The sequence below is a fragment of the Ambystoma mexicanum genome, chromosome 5p (genome assembly GCF_040938575.1).
Source record: "Ambystoma mexicanum isolate Mex_15411 chromosome 5p, UKY_AmexF1_1, whole genome shotgun sequence".
Taxonomy (NCBI): domain Eukaryota; kingdom Metazoa; phylum Chordata; class Amphibia; order Caudata; family Ambystomatidae; genus Ambystoma; species Ambystoma mexicanum.
In genome coordinates, this window is record NC_090930.1 from 1,366,091,681 (window position 1) to 1,366,111,663 (window position 19,983).

Below are 19,983 nucleotides of genomic sequence, written 5' to 3' on the forward strand. Positions count from 1 at the left end.
TCTTGCTTCATCTCAGGAATCCGCTGACATTGGTCCCGGCGATGATAGACTTGATTGAGCGACATGGATAGTTTTCAAGTATTAAGATCAACAGGTCAAAAACCATTTCGGTGGAGGGATCGAATGGGGCAGGGCCTTGAAGTTCTGGGTATCTTGGAATTTTTATAACAAGGGAAGTGGCGGGTTGTATGAGGTGAATTTACCCCCCTTTGTTTGAAAGGTTGAAGGGTTATATGGCGAAGTGGGATAAGTTGACTATTTCCTGGATGGGGCGTCTTAATACTATTAAGATGAACCTGCTTGCCAGACTGTTCCTCTTCCAGATGCTGCTGGTTGTAGTACCCTACTCCATGGTTCGTAAGATTAGGAGCCACGGTGTTGCGATTTCTGTGGCAGAGAAAGTGGGCAAGGGTGGCATATAGTCTGCTGATACTGCCGAAGGAGAGAGGAGTGGTGGGGCTCCCTGATTTTCATTTATATTATAGAGCAGCCCAGCTGCGGGTGTTGGTACCCCATTTGTGTGAACAAGTGAAGAGGCAATGGGTGGGTCTGGACAATTATCTCCGTCCTGCTACGGTGGTGGAATGGTTGTGGGCCCCAGGATGAGGTCCCACTCAGGATCAGAGACCATCCTATTTTGGGAGTGATATGGAGTATTTGGCACAGGGGAATTGGAATGGAAGGGATTACCACATGGCCCTCACTGTGAACCACTTGAACGTTCTGGGAGTACAATCCAAATTTGGACAGGTTTCAGGGTTGGTTTGAGGCAGGCTTGATGAAAGTTGGTTAGCTCTGGAAGGGGTGGTTGTCTCCATGGGTGATTTGGAAGAGGCGCTGGGTATTGGGAGGATATCAGTTTTCTCATATCTGCAGCTAAAGGGGGCGATTACGGCAGAGTTTGGAGGGAACAGATACAGAAGGAGCTTACTCCGATGTAAAAGGTTTTGTGTACTCTAACAGAGATGAAGGGGTTGATTTCCCTGTTGTATGTAACCTTGCTGGAGGCTGGTAAGGGGTCCACTTAGGTACTTCGGGAATTATGAGAGAGAGACTTTGGGGTGGAGGTGGATGGAACGCTATGACATAAGATGTATAGTAGAGCATTCAGGTCCTCCGTTGCTTGTCAATATAAGCTTCATGGTACAAAATCATTGCATAGGTTGCAGTAGGACCCGGTGTGTCTTTCTAAGATGTATGGGGGTGAGCCCGCTCTGTTGGCATGAATGCAGACTTCGGGCAGATGTTTTGCACATGTGGTGGGGATGTGACAAGGTTCAGGTCTAGTGGACAGTTTTGCTGAGTTGGATCAAGATAATCGATGGGGTTTTGCAAGAGTGGCCGCCATTACTTGTATTGTCTAGAAGAGGTGGATGGGGAATATTGTGGTATGCCTCACTTAGTGCACTTTTTTGTTGTTGTCCATAAGGGTGTGTCTGCCCACGCAGTGGAATAGACTATTGCTTCCATGGAAACTTGATTGGTCAATAAGGTGTAGAATAATTACATTATGGAAAGGATCGCGGCAGCCCTACACGGGAGGGGTGCAGAGATGGAGGTGGAATGGAGAGGTTTTTGTGGCAGGTTCATGCTTTTATGCGGAATAATGGGGCGGGAGTGGGGGCAGTTCCGGAAGATGGGGAGTTCTGGGGGTGGGGAGAGGAGGTTGGTTGCTCTTCCCTTTCAGTTAGTGCTGACAGTGGAGAGCTGAGGCATTGCCGGAGGAGGGAGTTGGTCGGGTTAGTGTTGGGTTTATGGTGGTGTCAAGGACTTGTCTGGTTTCTGGTGGACATAGAGGGGTTGCCTGCCTATGCCAGGGGCCGTGGGGGGGTTAGGAAGGAAGTCATGGGGGTTTGTTTGGTCTTATTGACATGTTGTGCTGTGGATGTTTTTTCCCTTTTTTGTTATGTGGAAACTTTAATAAAAATTGAATTTGGAAAAGAAAAGGTCTGAGGGACATGCTAAGTTAGCAAAAAGGGGTCAAACATGGAATTTTCCACCCAACATGGTTCTGAACCCCTTCACCCTCAAGATATGGAAGTTTGTAGCGGATTGCTGGCGTCCCTAGAGATATATGGTGGGGACTTTAAAAGGATAGGCCTATGGCCATGTCTGAGTTGCTAAACATGTCAAACACAGAGTATGGGAATCAGATCCCCCACACTACACTCTGCCCCTCCTATACACAACAGTCCCAAGTTTTACTTCAGCCTATGAGCATAGAGGCCTTGAGGCACAATGGGTGTACATTTGTGGCAAACCTGTTCTTTGAGGGGACTGCTGGGACCTTTGTGGATTGTAAGATGATCTTTGATGTGGTCAAGAGAAAACACTGAAGTTACTGCCAAGTTTTGTACTGGGACTTGAGCCGAGACCTAAAAGGTGGGACTGTGTGGTCATTTATTACACTTCATAAACTTAAACATTTCTCAGAGCACGATTCAACCTCCTACCTACGGGGGAAATCCTGAAAATCAGATCCCAATCGGTCACGAGCGTATGTAGACTCTGTCAGGAAACTGACCAGCCGGAAACCCAACGCCATCTAATGATGAAAGAAATGCCCCGCAACGCAAAATCTCAGAAAGATGTATCTTTCACCATTGTTTCTGGACAGTGACCTCCGTAATGAGGACCTTTGGTGGACTTGTCTTCTTTCTGGTGACGATAACAAATGGACCATCGCAGCAGCTAAAATCTTAGAACTGGCGATGGACAAAATCGCAAATCTTTAAAGCAACCTAGTCACCAGACTTCTTTTTTCAGACTTCTTAGACTTCTTAGACTTTTGAGGATGTCTTTAATTTTATGTTTTCGACACACGGACCGGGACACCAAACTGTAAAGTTTCTTTTATCTCATCCTTGTAAAAGCCTCATTTGGCTGCAAACAAGTAAGAACATTTTTTTTAAACTTACATTCTCTTCCCGGTGGCCAAAGATCCGATCTCATATATTCATAAAACATCTATGGTGACTTAGGAGGCTGACCTACCCACATACACACAAGCATTTCACACTGATTTGACGAAAGAATTGGATTCCTTGAACAAGATATGGTATCTATCACTGATGAAGCACTGACAAATGATTCACAACTATCTACGTTTATTTTCGCTTTTACTTGGGTACCATTCAAAACCGATAGGATGGTGTTTTGGCTTTTTAAAACAGTTGGCCAGTCTTGATTAACTCAGTTGCTGAGATGTATAGTGCCCCTGGCTTCAGTGTTGGCCTTGTTGTGTCTTTCCTGGTAGTTGCCAAAGTTGTGTTTATCTGGCAGTGGTCCATCCTGACTCTCCTATTAGGTACTCCCACTTTCTACCCTTCAGTCTTCTGGCAGAGGCCGTCAGTTGTACAGATGGTAAGATCAAAGTGGGGTGTTCAGGCCTACCCCCTTGGTGGTAAAGAACAAACTCAACCAGAGGACCTTAAAGATCTCATCTGGTAGCCTTTAGCCTTTCCATCACTGTATAATATTTCTCAGGACAATAGATTGTTGGGAGGGGGGTTCTTCCATCCTTATTTTCCTCCTTCCACCGTCCTTGGTTCTTTATTACTCCTTTCTTCCTCTCTCCCCAAATTCTCTCCTCTGTACTTTGTCTTCCCCTTCTCTCTTTTTCCTCTTCACTGCTCGTTCTCCTTTACTCACAGTGAAGGCCACGGCGCTGAATCTCGGAGGTATCATTTGTGTCTCAGTTCTGACCTTACAAGGCGTGTGAATGGGCATGAGGGGAACTTGCACTTATTCCTCCCAGCCTCTTCCAATCCTGACAACCAGATTGCTTTAACTGTGCGAAACACCATGTGGACACCCATTTGGATGGGTCCATAAGTGGTTCGCTTCTCATTCCATCTAGGCGTTTTTAGCATTAGAACTACACTTTCTATGCAGCCCCAACAAGGATGAGCTGGGCAACCATAGAGGCCCCCCTATACTTCCTCCGGGTTCTGCATAACAGAATCTGTGAATGTCTCTGGCCAAGTCCTATACCCTAGCTTCCTACATGTGACTTTGCACATACCATACTAATAAGGCCATGAAATAGTATTCAGTATTCGAATGGTATATACTTAATGGTATCTCCCCCTAGATCGTACTAAGAACCACTCATGGAACAAATGGCTGTGCTGGATAGGTTGCGCTTGAGCGGACACTTAATTCTGTGTTATGGGCCCATGCTAAACGTACAATGTTGGCACGGAGCAGTCTCAGACATTCAGTCAATCATTGACCTCCCCCTTTATAAGCCCTACAAATGTATTTGTTTGGGAGAAGCAGACAAGCTTATTTATCCATGTGCCCTTCAGGGTACGAACCCAGTTATTACGGGCTTAATGGTCAGTGGGAGTCATTTTTTCATACAGAAAGTGGCTTCACATTCCCAAAATGACAAGATGGCTTGCTAAAATATGGGATATGCTCATGTGAAAAATATCCATCCTCTTTAGGCAATAATCTCACTTTTCTGTGATGGGTTCGGCATCAGAATTTTACTTGCCCGACCAGGAATCCAGCAATCTTTAGATTGCCAGATGGGGTGAACTTCAACTCCCATCATGTCGAGCCATTAAAGTCAATGGCAAGAGTTCATACGAGTCGTAGTCCAAGTCATCTGCCGATCCACAGATTGCAGATCCCTCGACCAGACCAAGAGCCTTGGGCCTCCTTTAGTACTAATCTATGGTACATGTTACTTTGCTGGATATGTTATTCGGGGTGGCTGGAGAGAGTGGTCCTGGGGAGTTTGGGCTTGTTACATAGTCTACCACAGTTTGTCACACAAGTTGTGTTCTGCTGATGTCTACAGTCTGAAACATTTGGACTTGTTTTATTACAATATTTTAAAAACAGAAACTAAAAAGGTACTCAAAACATGCGAGCTGGCAATCAGTTTCTGAAGCCTAACTTGCAGTGTTTGGTAGTGATGAAATAAAACGCAGCATCACGCTTCTGCAAGCATGAGCACAGCTACAAATGTTCGTTTAACACTAAAATATGTAATTGTGACTCCCTTCTCTTATAATATGTTTGTGCTCATGGGCTTTGCAATGGGAACACACTGCACTTTAACACAAGTGTTTTCAGCGAGTTTGAAGGGTTTTGTTATACCATAGTTTGTTTACGGGCCACTGCATGTTTTAAATACACACCCATTACCCCCCTCCCACCCACCTCACCGTTGCTGTAAAATTCTATTTTCTTTGTATGAATACAATTTTATTAACTCTGTTTTTCAAAACTTTTTTTCCCCATAACCGTGTTTATATTGGCAATGCAATACAAATAACTGCAGTTATCTGTAATTATCTGTAAAATGTGTTTGAATAGTTTAAAGCAGTACTTTGTGGGCTATCTTCAGTGTAAGCTATGCAGCACTTACCTGACTTGATTGGTCACTTTATTACCACCCATTGGCCTAGTCACTTCAGTTTATTGATACAGCACTTAAACAATGCGTGTATATTCCTGGATGGACTTTAAAAAAATTGTAATCTAACATATATATCAGAAAGGATGCCTGTTACATAGATCGGTATAAAGGATTTGGTAGCACTGGTTTGACTGTTTTTTTTAAAACAGATGATTTGCTAAATAACTCCTAACCTACTAATGCTGAGCCTGCCAAAATGTTTACATTTACCATGCATGCAACGTAAGAGTCTGAAATGCCATGATAATAAAGTTTGTTGATTTTAATTTGTTTTTAGGGGTCGAGCTTCTCTGTGACAGAGATGTGGACATGGCAACCAGAGTTCAGGACCTGCTAGAGTTTCTCCATGAGAAGCAACAGGAGCTGGATTTAGCTGGGGAGCAGCATCGAAAACACTTGGAGCAGTGTGTACAGCTTCGCCACCTACAAGCTGAAGTCAAGCAGGTAAAAAGTACATGCTGATGAGCAAAATCTCTTGTAAGTGATAAATGGCAAGTTCTGCGTTTAAAAAAAAAAAAACAAATTCCCAAGTCAATTGAAGCAATATGGAAAAAACGTTTTGATTCAAAATGATTGTTGGATAATTTTTTCAAAAAAGAATGTGCATATGTATGCATATATATTTTCACTGAAAAAACATTGAAGTGCAGTTAAATTCAGCAGATGTCGGCAGTCGTGACAAGCTTAACTTGGCGCGCTTCATTTTTGAACAAAGCTTTTCCCAAAATGTCCAGTCTGGGGTGGGGAGGGAGGAGCGAGGGGGCCGTAACAGACACTTTGTCCGCTTTCAGCCAAATCTGTTATGCGTGTCAAAAGTTATTAGCAATTAATTTTTCGGGTTTCCTATGTATCTCAATATAGTCTGTGTGTTTGTGTGAGGCTTGTGGAATCTGCTTAGATCACATGCTGTGCATAGGCCGACATCTAGTGGAAGCTGCAGAGTATTATAGTTGATGTTTTCCAAACTCGAAAAGGGATATCGACAGGGCGTGCCAGTAATACTATCCCTAGTGTGACGTCCAATGTATCCATGAATCCTCACGCGTCGAGGTCCCTCAGATTGTTTTTTTCCACCATTCTAGATGGACACTTAGAGCGGAGTGCCTCTTTCGGCTGAAAGCCATTTACTTTTACCTAACTAGCAATAGTTCCTTCTTTCTATCCTTTATATCATCAACTATCGACATACAGACACTGGTGAAGGACAAGAAAAACGACTATCGGAAGACTTCAGCGACAGATCCGTTTCGGCCTTGGAAGGCCGATACAGGCTTCGGCCCAAGCAGTAGGGAGAGAGAGAGGGGAGGTCATTGCACTACATTCGCCTAGCTGCCACATCTTTACGTTATGGACAAGACCCCCTTTAAATTCTTCCCCAAATGCAATAGGAAATTTCCCTGGGTCGATAAACACCTAGTCTGTAACTTGTGTCTCCCGAGAGACCACGTTGAGGGTTCTTGTCAGGCGTGCAGGCTCTTCAAGCCCAAGTCTTTGAAAGACTGATCTACCAAACGCTGGGCCCAATACGCCAGGCAACTCGAGGCCATGGAAGTTGGTGCTTTCAGTGATGGCAGCAACGCCGCCGTTTCTGACGGCGAAGGCGATGGGGTGGCCTCGGCTACCCAAGCGCAGGCCCCCGACCCCGGAAGACAGGCCGGCTGCCTTGTTATGGGGACAACACCCGGTGTCGGAAGTGCTAACACTTCATCCACCACTAAACACACAACCCGAAGCTGCGACTCGACAAATGTTTCGAGCAGTCGGCAACGCACGACGTCCAGGGAAAGGTCCGTAGAAACTCTGCCCTCTGGCCACTCTCGTTCAAGATTGCTGCATGACGGATCCTGACTGTCGAAAGACGGTACAGACGTCGCGCGAAACCCCCCTACCAAGGACCGATCGCAGAAAGTAACATAGCATCAGTTGGTCACAGCAATAAAAGAAACTTCAATATACATGTAAAGCATTGACCGTTCAGAAATCAAGTAATTGTGCAGTATACCGTAAACATAAACCAACCAAAAGTCAAACTCTCCAGACATAACAACTGGGCACTTGTGCAAGGTATTATGAGATCATCAACATTGTAAGAGCTCATGGGCAGATTTCAGTGGGCAACCAAAAAGTCAAAATTAGTAGAACAAAAGGGGAGCTCAGGAGTGGGCGAAGGGGATTCACATTCTTACACGTTGGTTGTAGTAAGTCATCGAGTGGGCGTTCATGGAGGTTTATCATATTTTCCAAGACTCCTAGGTCCCTGCATGGACTTCGTCCAGGCATTGTAGTGACCCAGCCCATACGTTTGTCTCTGCATTACACCAAGTCTCAAATTCACGGTACAACAGTTTATATTGTGGGCCCCCTGTTTGTTTCCTGGAGATGGCGATGCACGTTTAGCGAGAATGCAAGCTAAGTCCATAAATCTAGTAACAGGTCTGATTTTCCCCAGTATGGGATATGATCCAAGTAAACATTCCAACGGACCCCAGCTGTATCTAGCAATCCCGTCCGTCCTGCAAGCTTTTTGATATAGGACCAGAGACCTTGCACCATAAAACATTTCCAGAACTTGTGAATTAGATATGCGTTTTGTAGGTTACACAAGGGGCAGGTTGAATGCTTGTTTTTGTTAAATTTAGCAACTCAGCTGGGGGTCATATATGTACGGTGAAGTATATTAATTTGGAGGAGTTTAAATCTGGCGTTCCGGCACACATTTTTAGGGAAATTAAGCCCTCGTTCCCACTCATGATCAGTGATTACAGAGCGCACATCTGATTCCCATCGTGCCTTCAGGTTTGGGTTTTGAGGGTTTGACCCACTCAATAAGCAACTATACAGCCTGGTAACAGGTCTCCAGTCTTCAAGCATGTGCATTAGGGCCAGAAGTGCTGTCTCCCCCCGCTTGGCAGGCCACCCTTGCCATCTACGACTCGCCACCCCCATCACTTTCATATATCACAAGAATTGACCCTTAGGCAAACCCGTCTGTTGCGTTAAGTTATCGAAGTCCCTGAACTTCCCATCCTCATACATGTCACCCCATGTAGAAATGCCCCATCCTCACAGCGCTGGAGAACAACCAGATCTTCGACTCTAGGATAGACGTATGGCTTCTATCTGGATCACAGACACACACATCTACCCGAGGACATACTCAGACCACTCACCCATACAGATAACACTGCAAATCCCGGAGATTAAAATACACAGACCCCCATGAAGGTTCAAACCGGCAGCACTGCAAGACCAGGTTTACAAGTCATCACTATCACAACATATCCAAGAATACTTTGAGATGAATGAGGGTTCGGTGTCCAGCCAAACGGTGCTCTGGCAGGTGTTCAAGGTGTGCATTAGAGGCACACCAATGTCACGACGGGAGAAGTACATCACCCAAATACAACATCAGTACACACAAGTGCCGTCCACGCAATTGAGGCTTGATATCAAACCCAAGATAGATGAATTTAGAGAGGCCACAGCCCGCGAGATTCACTACTTTGATCAGCCAGCTGCAGCGCACAGATATGGGGAACACAAACGCCCGAGTAGACTATTGGCTAGGATGGTCAGTGGGGAACGAGGGCCAATGGGTATTCCATGTATAACAAGGAATGATCGGTTTGTGACCACAGACCAATTGGAGATTGAGGGGGCATTCTTTGATTATTTTTTTTTTTTTCATAAATGTTTCTCCTCACCACAGAGCACCGCCATGGAACAGGAGTTGATCAATATTAGCCCAGATACCAACGACACTTCTATCTGATGCCACTAGGAAGACCCTGGAATGCCCGATTACTGAAGCGGAGATAATTGAAGCCATAAAAGCACTGCCCAATGGGAAAGCCCCCGGTACTGATGGCCTGGGCACAGAATTCTATAAAGAATTCGCACCACTCCTTGTCCCCAAACTACTCGCCGTTTGGGCCGAGGCCCTAGAAAGAGGGGAGCTACCGGAAACCACCAGAGAAGCAGTCATCACTCTACTGCTTAAACCAGGGAAGCCCCCCGAAGACTGTGGCTCCTACCGGCCACTATCATTAATAAATACAGACGCTAAGCTCTTTGCAAAGATCCTGGCCATGCAGTTAACGCCACTAATGCCGCATATGGTCCATGAAGACCTAACGGGATTCATAACGGGCAGATCCACGGCTATGAATATTAGACGCTGCCACAAAATTCTAGCACCAATACCCGAAGAATCACAAGCAGTGGCAGTCTCATTGGATATGCAAAAGGCCTTCGACACGGTATATTGGCCCTTCCTGTTCAGGGTCCTACATAATTACGGGTTTGGCCCTAACTTTATTAAATGGGCCAGGGTTCTCTATACACGCCCCTATGCTAGGATAAGTATAAACAGCGTACTATCAGAACTACTGGAACTACTAGGGGGCACCCGTCAAGGCTGTCCACTGTCCCCCCTACTGTTTGCTTTAGTGATTGAACCTCTAGCAGACATACTTAGGGCTCGATATAGCAAATATGGAATATCGCGTGAGGGTAAATTAGAGATCTATACGCTGACGATACCTTGCTATTCTTAAAAAACCCGGGGCATACCCTAGGTAAGGTCCCATCAGTGGTTAAAACATTTGGTGTGTACTAGGGCCTGAAATTAAACTCGGCCAAATGGGAGGTTTTTCCCTTCACAGATGCAACAGTAGAACCAATTGATTTGCATGGCCTTATCTGGAGCCCGGTACATATCAAATACTTGGGGGTGCACGTGGCCAGGACAGCACAGCTTACCCATGCATTGAACTATAACGCCCTTGCAGACACCCTATGCGTCAAGATGTCCCGTTGGAGCGCCCTGCCAATATCACTGATGGGGAGAATCACCCTTGTAGAAATGATACTCTACCCAAACTCTTCCATTTATTTCCCACCCTGCCGGTATGGCCGGGGAGGGCATTGTTCGCAAAAATAGGGGGCGCATGCACCGCATTGGTGTGGTGTGGTCACTCTAGGTTGAGATGGAGGATCCTCACAGATCAGTACCCGCAAGGAGGCCCAACGGCTCCAGATTCCGAGATTTACTATTTGGCAGCACAGGCACAATATGCGGCACAATGGGCGACAGATTACCTTGACTCCAAGGAAACAACAAATGAAGGCCCAATACCAAAGTTAGCCATACTACTCCATGACATATGACAACGTCACGCCCCAAACACTATAACACTATTAACCCCACACAGGTCACGTCCACAGCCTGGGCAAAGATAGTTGACTTCCACGGCACAGGCACATTGTATCATCCAAGCATACCAATCTGGGGTGCCCACTACATACCACCCACTATGGATAGAGAAGTAGCGGCACATTCGGGCGCAAGAGGAATCATGCAATGGCGACAATTGTTCTGAGATAAGCATTTTGTGACTTGGGAAATCCTCAAAGACACTGTGGGAGATGCACCGAAACATAAGCTGTGCTATATGCGAATAAAGTCTGCCATGGCGAAGACATGGTCAGAATTTCCAGCAGAAAATCTGGGTCTGGGATACATGTTCACTGCTGGGAAGGGGAAGAGTATCGGCATCGTCACTTTACAAAACCATCATTCAAACCCGCCCACAGAGACACATAATGCCAAAGAGAAGTGAGAGCAGGACCTGGGACAAGTAATCACTGACTACCAATGGTCACGTATATGTGCCTTAACGAAATCCCTATTGTGCAATGCCAGATACAAACTGATTCACTATAAGGTCGTACATAGACTCCAATATACCCCAGGCAAACTGAAACGTGTATATCCCACCACTGAAGGTTTGTCTCCTAGGTGCAGTTGTGAGACAGCTGACACTATTCACATGTTCTGGTCTTGCACGCATCTAAGGGATTACTGGGCGAAGATCTGCAACATACTGGAGAACATGGCCGACAAGCCTATTCAATGGTCACCAATGATATGTTTACTGGGTGCCACAGGGAAGATGAATCCAATATGGCGGAAATTATTGAACGTGAGCTTACTACTTGCTAAGAGCGCGATATTACTGAAATGGAAAAGCAAAAATCCCCCCACTAAGAATGACTGGGACAGTGACATCATATGGGCGAATGACAACGGGGAGATATACATTGACTCATTACAAGTAGCTACGAGACCTAAAAACATTTGGTCCAGATACAAACAGTACCTGGCAGATAAAGGCAAAATTGAAGAAATTATGTGATGTGCTGTGCTTTCTTTCTCCCCTCTCTTACTATCCTTTGTGTTCAACAATGTACAAGTGGTTTGTTTGACATGCCCATGTGACTTGCTGTACCTGTGTGTCATTATAAATAAAGTTTTTTAAAAATAAATGTCCGATCCCTCTTTGTTTGCCTGAATACGGTCGAAAGCCCCCCTACTATGGAGGCTATTGCCACCAAGTGGCTGCTGGCCTCATTTAACAGCCAATTACACGCAGGCGAGGCGTAAGCCGGCCCACTGACCAAAGGACCACAGAGCTAAGGATAACGACCTGTCCAGTCCTGCCAGTCGCCATCGCCAGAAAGCCCTGCCTGATCGGCCCTTGAACCCTTACCTGCTCCCACCATATAACTAGCACACAGACTAGCTCACAAGCTGGTAAATCCCTGCCATGCAAGAAAACGGTATCTTCGTTTCCGCACCCCTCCCCCTATACGAACTATAACTTTGCCACTCCACCGTCAAGTGACGCCCTCATCCTCGCTGCACAGAAGAACATCTGCAAGTGTAACCTACACGAGCACACAGGTACCAGCACTAGTCTGACTGTAACGTAATACTACTTAGCCTTGACTAGTCTTACACGCAATGTCAGTATGTTTAAACTACTCTGACATCTATTTAGAACTGCACTGGGAACTCACCTTATTGCATTTTGCCCACACCGTTGCTGATCTAGCTCACTTAACCCGCACCTACCCTTGTTTATGTGAGTTTAGCCGGTTTCAATCACTATTGATTATGGTCAACACTGGACTAGCACATTGATCTGCTTCAGCCTACACCTATGTTAAAACTAAGCTAATCGCACTCATCTGTGTCTCGCTTGAATTAGCCACTTGACTTGTAGTGGCCTACACCCTTGCTGAATTATTGTAGTCAAAACTGCTTCTGCCGACCTGTTAGACTAATCTACTTATCCTGCATCTGCCCACACTATGCTAGACCAGCCTACTTTGAATTGCTTTCGCCTTACCTACGTTGAACTGCTGCAATCCCTATTTGAAGTTGAAACTGCTCAGCTATTCTGAATGTACTCCCTACATTGTTCACATGTAATACTGTCTTTTTGAATATCACGTCCACACCCAACGCATCTCTTACCATTTATGACCGCATAGGTATATGCCACAATATTTATTGCATCTGCTTTGCTAGATCTGTACTAGCACTAGACACAAAATTGTCACTGTACTGCAGAAATGTATCCTCCCATTACCCACTCGACAGCGCCACCACCCCTGCGCACCACACTTCACCTCAACCGCCCCGCCATCTCACTCATCACATTCGCCCTCTGGTCTATCTGCAGCATGTCCCTCACGCACACAGATCTCTCACCACCACTAGACCACAGTCACACCACATTGTTCCCATTACGGAACACCCAGCCGTCACACCATTAAGATCAAGGACCAACCCTTCCTCAACCCCAGGCTCTGCAGACTCAGAGCACTCAGTAAGCTGCACATCACTCACCGTAGCACCCCTCGCACTATCGACCTCAGGAACCTCAGACTCAGCTCTCACACCCCTACACGCACACATCTCTCACTCTACCAGCTGCCTAACACCCACCCCAATGCACTGTGCCCAGCCTCAATCCCTCTCATCCATACAATCACTCACTACACCCCCTGGCCCTAACTTCAGCACTCACGTCCAACGACCACTTACACCATCCCACACAGAACTAAAATGTGCGCTTATCAACGCCCGATCCCTCCCAGCACATGCACTGGAGATCAACGACCTCATCACCTCCCATAAACTTGACTTACTAGCCATCTCTGAAACCTGGTTCCATGAAGCATCAGACCCCTCCCTCTCACTTGCCCTCCCTCAGGGATACACTATCCTGAGACAGGACCGCAAGACATCCAAAGCTGGAGGTCTAGCCCTCATCTTCAAAGACACCCTCTCCATTAGACTGCAATCAACAGTGAGAAAACAACACTGATCTCCTCACTGTCAAACTGTCTCTCTCCCCCAACTGCACCATAAATATCCTAATCACTTACAGGCCACCTGGCTCACCACCAGACTACCAAAAGCGCCTCCTCCAAATCATAGGGAATAACCTAAAAGGCTCGACCAAAACCATCCTGCTTGGTGGCCTGAACCTAGGCCTGCATGACCCCAAGGACAAAGCAGCCGCCTCCCTAGCCAAAGAACTCTCTCACTTTGGGTTCGACCTTAAAATCACTGCACCAACTCATTGCAAAGGCCGAGCCATTGACTGGATCGCAGACCACAACTGCTCCTCATCCATCACTAACATCTCAGCCCTCCCGTGGACAGACCACCACCTTATCCAATTTGCTATTCCCACCATTCCTAATTGTAAAATACTCTTGTATGCCCCACCCGCCAAAGTCAGCTCGAAAAAACAAACCAAAATCAACCTTGCACCGCTTCTCGATATCCCTGAACCTAAACCTCCATTTAACAGCCCCATCTCTCTGGCTTGCACATATGCACAAGTGCTCACCCAAGCCAGTGAGTCCATAGCTCCACTAGAAGACAAAAAAGAGAAAAAATGTATGCACTCTAATTCATGGTTTAGGGAAGAACTATCTACACTACGGACCAATAAGCATCGAGCTCTAGCTAGGTGGCAATCCTCGCCCAACCAATCCTCCCTAAATGAATTCAAAGATATCTCATCCACGTTTGAAAAAGCCATATTCCTAGCCAAATCAGAATCATTCAACCAAAGAATCTCCAAAGCTAACTCAAAATCTAGAGACATTTTCTCTATCTTCAAAGATCTCACCACCCCCGCTACTACCCCAGATAAAATCATCAAAGACAAAGCCTGGTGTTCCAGCATTCAGAATGCTCTCATCAACAAAGTCAAAATGCTCCAAGAAAAATGAATAGCTCAACGCAAAGCTCTTCCCAATCAGGACAGTCCACATCCCACCCCACCCTCTGCCGCCCTCACCTAAACCTCTCTCTCAAATACCCCTCTTCGTCTTCAGAGACGTCACAGAGACAGAAGTTACCAACCTTCTCAAACATATCAAACCTTTCGCTTGCAAAGGGGACTTCGGTCCCCCTACCATCATCAAAGAATGTGCAGACTCACTGATCCCCATCATCACAGCTTTCATTAATGCATCCTTCTCCTCTAGGATTGTACCACAAAGCTGTAAAGAAGCCTGGGTTCGCCCACTCATTAAAAAAAAAAATCACCCTAGACCCGGCTTACCCCAACAACTACTGCCTCATCACTACCGTTCCCTTCCTCTTCAAAATCCTGGACAAAGCCGCCCAGATCCAAATCCAACAATATCTGGAATCCAATGCCATCCTAGGCAGAAGACGATCAGTCTTCTGCAAAGGCCATGGCAAAGAAACCGATATATACCACCATCCAAACTTGGATGGCAATCAATGGTCTCTGCTTAAATGGGGATAAAACTGAGATCATCCTGGGCCCCAAGGAAATTCTTTCCAAACTCAACACTAAATACACTCACTTCACCGTCGACTACACTAATATATCAGGCTCTACATCAGTAAAGACCCTTGAATTCTACTTAAACTCTACACTTTCGATGACGAAACAGGTCAGCGTCATCTCCTCCGCCTCTGCTCTCACCGCAAAACTTTTTAAATTGCTTTTATTTAATTGTATTTGGTTTACAGTCTACATACAGTAGATAGAAAAGACCTTTACAATTTGATGTTCAACCTTCTGAAAGAAAAGTCATTTTCTTTGGTCTAGCTCGTTTCCGGTAATAAGTTAAGAAAGAAGAGACAGAATGCGAAAAAAGTAAAATGGATTAAAAGACTGAAAAGGAAGATGAGGAGAGGGAAAAAAAAACAAAATAGTAGAGATGAAGCTTTTCTGGAGCCCAAACCTTCCTCCTTTCTCTTTCACAGTTCATTAGGGGCAAATGTTTATTTTAAGGTTTATGTAGATCTTCATACTGAGACAGCTGTTTCACTCATTTCTATTTGAATGTCCCTCTTCCCCTCCAAGTAATATATCAAAATGCAATTAATTTATTCCACCAACCCGTTTTCTGGCTGATCATTAAATTTCCAGTAGTGCTGGTCTATGTTTGTTTCTTCAGTCCTTCTTTTTGGTTGAGATGTTGCGGTCCATCAATTGTATTGATTGGAGAAATCTTACCACTGCTGCTGTAAACTGCATTTCATGTCCTGCTATTATTCTATGCCAAGTGTTCTCTGATAATAACCAATCAATTCTTTCTACGAATCTTCCTAGTATTCTTACTCTTCGATCCCATGTTCCTTTGCATTCAAGCAGTAGATGTCTCGGGGACTGGTTCCTTGGGATCGCACAAATCTCACAATATTGCACTGCCCGTTCGGATTGATTTTGCACTTCCAGTATTTTCCCTGTGGGTAATAGATTTAGTTTCACTCTGAGAAAATTTTTCCTGATCTTTTCGTCTGGGAATTTTTCTAGGTACCTAGGGAGGGTTCCCATTTTCTTATCGACAAACAGAAAGGTGTTCTTTGGGATTGATTATCTTATTTTCCCGATTTGTCTCTATCCAATCTAATGTTTCCAACTCTTTTTTTTTTACCTTCAGAGGATTTTTCTCTAGTGTTTCCAGGCTTTGGCCCGCTCTGGATGGAGCTTTTTTTCTGTTCTAGTCCCTGCAGGATCCCTGATTTCAGTTGGTTATGATGTTTTTTGATCTCCTCATACAGGAAACAATTTTTTGGATATGTGATTTCCCTGTAGAGTGATAACAACTTCCATTCTGCTAGGCAGTTCAGGGAATTTAATCCCAATTCAAATTTGAACAGTCCTCCTGATGTACTCCATGGCAGATTTAGAGCTTTCTTCCAGATTCTGTCCTCCACTTTAGCCCAGTTCAAGTCCCACAATTGCGGTTTTGGTTTCTAGGCCATATAATAGAATTGGCACCATCTTAACCAGCTAATATTTTATCATTGGGACTGTTAGGGAGAATTCTCTGTTTAGGCTGAATTTCCTAACCTAGTGAGTCCCCCAGCAGCTTTGCTGGATTTTTGGGATTTATTTTTTTCTCCTGCCAAGAGTGAGACACTTTTACCCTCACTCTTGGACATGATTTGAGTGTGCCTCTTTGATTCTAGATGTGTTTAACGGGCTATGGGGTCTTTTACTCCATAGGGCTTCATGTGTTTTGTGATGTGTGTTACACAGCACCCTCAGTGCAGTAACACAGGGGTGTCATAGTGACCCCCCAGTATAGACTCCATACCCTGAGACTGACTACTGTCTCCCAGGGCATGTAAAGTCACCATTGACTTTACTAGTCTCAAATTCTGAACAGAACCAGTACAAACCATCATATTGTGGACGTACTGGCTGGGGCAATTCGATTGCCCCGGGGTCTGTTAGTCAAGGGGGCACGTCTCCGTCCCCCATGATCAAGTTTTGGCTGGTGGCAGTGGATACTACTTTTTATATTCGACCGCGAATATACCCCTATGGGATTTCCCATTGTTCGAGGCTACCAACTTTAATTATTTAATTCCTATAGCCTCGAACATACCGCTGGTTTATTTATTTAATATTCATTCTCCGGTTGGTATTTTTTGCCAGAACTTGGTTCTAAAATGGCGTTTGTGTTCGCTTCTGTGACTCCAACCCAAGTTGAGCCCTTTGTTCCACTTTTTGGCGGGCTTCTCCACAGAAGCCCTCCAAAGTGGTGCCACTCTGTCTGGGGTACTTGGGAGGGGTGGAGGGGGATTTAGGCACCCTGGACTGAGTTGCCTAGGCAACTCAAGTCACACTCCGTCCTGATTGGCCCAAGTGGTGAGCCGGCCGGCTCACCACTTAGCATGTTTGAGTGACAGCTACGCTGAGTGAATGGGGGTTTTCTGCATAAAAGCAGGCGTTTGGGGACTGGAACTTCAGAAGTCGCCACAGGACCTAAGAATCCGACGAGGGAGAAGCTGAGCCGACCTGCTATGATGACACCACCGGTGGAGCCCTGCTAAACCGTCTCACCACTTTTCTCAACGACAGAGGAGATCTCCAGCCAGGAGAGTCTTCTTCCTTCGTTTGGTGGGGATAACCAGTCTGCTTCCTTTTTCGCTTCCTGGGCCATCTCGTGGCCACCTTGCCTGTGCCAAGCACCCCGGCAACCGCTATACCACGTTTTACCACTACCGCGAATCAAAGGGTAGTACCTTTAACCGGAAAACTCCGCGGCTGGTCTCTTCCCTGGCAGTGCAACGACCTTCATCTTTCCTCCACGACGAGATCTTCTCTTCCTCTGGACAACGCCGCCGCGACTTGCACCCGCTGCCAGGAACAACCCGCTGGAGGATCCTTTCCACATAAGGTACCGTGTTCCGCCTGGCTTCCCTTGCAACCGACTGTACAGGGTAGATTTAGTCCCCGGCTTTCGACCCTGGGTTAGCCTGGGACACGCTGGCTAAAACTTTTCTGAGCCTAACTAAAACCGTTCTGAACTCCCTGCAAGACTTTCTAAGCCTATTGTCATTGTGTGATCTTGGGTGCATTTGTGCCCTGCTCTCCAAGAGTGGGCCCGGCCTCTGGACTTTGGCTCACAAGTAACTTTTGACTTTCCTGCCTTGCTTAAGAGTTCCTAAGTATTAGTGTGGTGTATTTTCCTGCATTCTGCCTTTTTCCCTCCCTTTTTGTTAACTTATTGGAGTGCCATCTATAGTTAAGCACTCACCTCTGTCTGGAAATAAGTGGTGTTAACTAAGACTTGTCTGATAAGGAATAAGGAGTGCATATAATAATAATAGTAATTGTGTTTAGAGTGATTTACAACAATAGTGCTGGAGTGTTTCAATAAGTGTGTTTTCTTTTGAATAAATAATTATATACTTTGATACCAAAGCTCTGGTCAGTGTTTGCTTGTGCTGTTGTATCTGAGTGCCTATTGTGTATACTTTGCATACTGCCTAACTCTTCTTGAGGGAAGTCTGACTGCTCAGCCACAGCTACCAGGTAAATCTGGGTGGTACAGACTGCTACCAAGTGGGTTTACTGCCAACACCTGTAGTCCTAAATCTTTTGCAGTGGTCCCCAAGGGAACTGCACAGGTTTCTGCCTAACAGGGACCAATGAGAATTTACAGTATTTCCCTCTAATTTTGATTAAATGGGGAATTGGGGAGAGTGTTTGTGATTAGCTGGGCTTGCATAGATCTTATAACCTAGGTACGTGAGATCTTCTACTTGTGGGATTTTCTGCCCATCTAGGACCCATTGCTTGAAGTTGGTATTTTTCATTGGTTGTTTAAATACCAGTATCCTGGACTTCTTTGGGTTTATTATCAACCCATTTTCCTTCGCGTACTTGCTCAAGCTGTTCAGCAGTCGATGATGTGCGCGTAGGCCAGCCAGAATATTTTTTTACCCCCAATTTCTGGACTGGCCAACGCAGCTGGCGCCAAGTGTTCCCCTACATTGGCTAGAATAGGTTGAAAAATGTAGGTACCCCCAAGCAACCCTGTCTTACCCCTCTTTCTACTGAGACTGAATCTGAGAAATGGCCCTTGTTGTCCAAGCGTTCTCTTACGCTAGTTCCCCTGTGGAGTTCCATTAACATTGACAGGAGTGTCTCTGGGATCCCCTTTTTTCTCAGTTTGTACCAAAGCTTCGGTCTATCAATTTGGTCGAAAAGCTTTGGACAAATCTATCCAGGCCCCAAATAATGGTGTTCCTCCCTTGACCATTGATTTTTCGCTCGGTAGGTTTAGCATAATTCCATTCAAGGCCGTTGATGGGACTTTTCTAAACCCAGTTTGGCATTGGAACAATATCTCTTCCTTTTCTACCCATATCGAAAGTTCATTTAACAAAAGCCTCATGAATATTTTGCTCTCGATATCCAGGAGGGCAATAGGACGGTAGTTTGAGGGATTTAGTCTATCCCCCTACTTGAAGAATGGTATTATCACTGCTGTCTTCCAGGACTGGGGAAAGCTCTTTTGCTGCAGAATCTCAGAGAAAAGTCGCTCCAATAGTTTTGCCCACAGTGGTGGGTTTTTTCTAAGTACCTGGTAGGTGAGGCCGTTGGGACCTGCAGCTCTTGATGTTGAGGCCTTGGATATTACCTCCATGATTTAATTGTCTTCTACTCGCAGTTTCCACCACTTGTCTAGTGGCTCGCATTCTGTTTCTTTTAGTTTTTTTCCAAAGCTGTTCATCAAATGTTCTGTCCATCTTTTTTCAGACACCAGGTTACATAGCATGCTATTAGATTGGGAGTCTAGATCTCGTATCGCCAACCAGAAGCTTCTTGAAGTTGAGTCTGAGACTAGTTTTAACATATGCTCCCCGTCTCTTTAATGAAGGAGAGCTTTATTGTTCTTTATCC

General features: G+C 45.5%; 1 protein-coding gene across 1 annotated transcript in view; it reads left to right on the forward strand.

Annotated features, from left to right (window-relative positions):
* The window catches only part of TRIO (trio Rho guanine nucleotide exchange factor), a 3,834,156-nt gene that overhangs the window by 1,697,649 nt on the left and 2,116,524 nt on the right, over positions 1-19,983 (forward strand). The window contains exon 15 of the mRNA XM_069613780.1: positions 5,712-5,878. Coding sequence (XP_069469881.1) covers positions 5,712-5,878 — 167 coding nt within the window. The remainder of the gene's footprint in view (positions 1-5,711; positions 5,879-19,983) is intronic.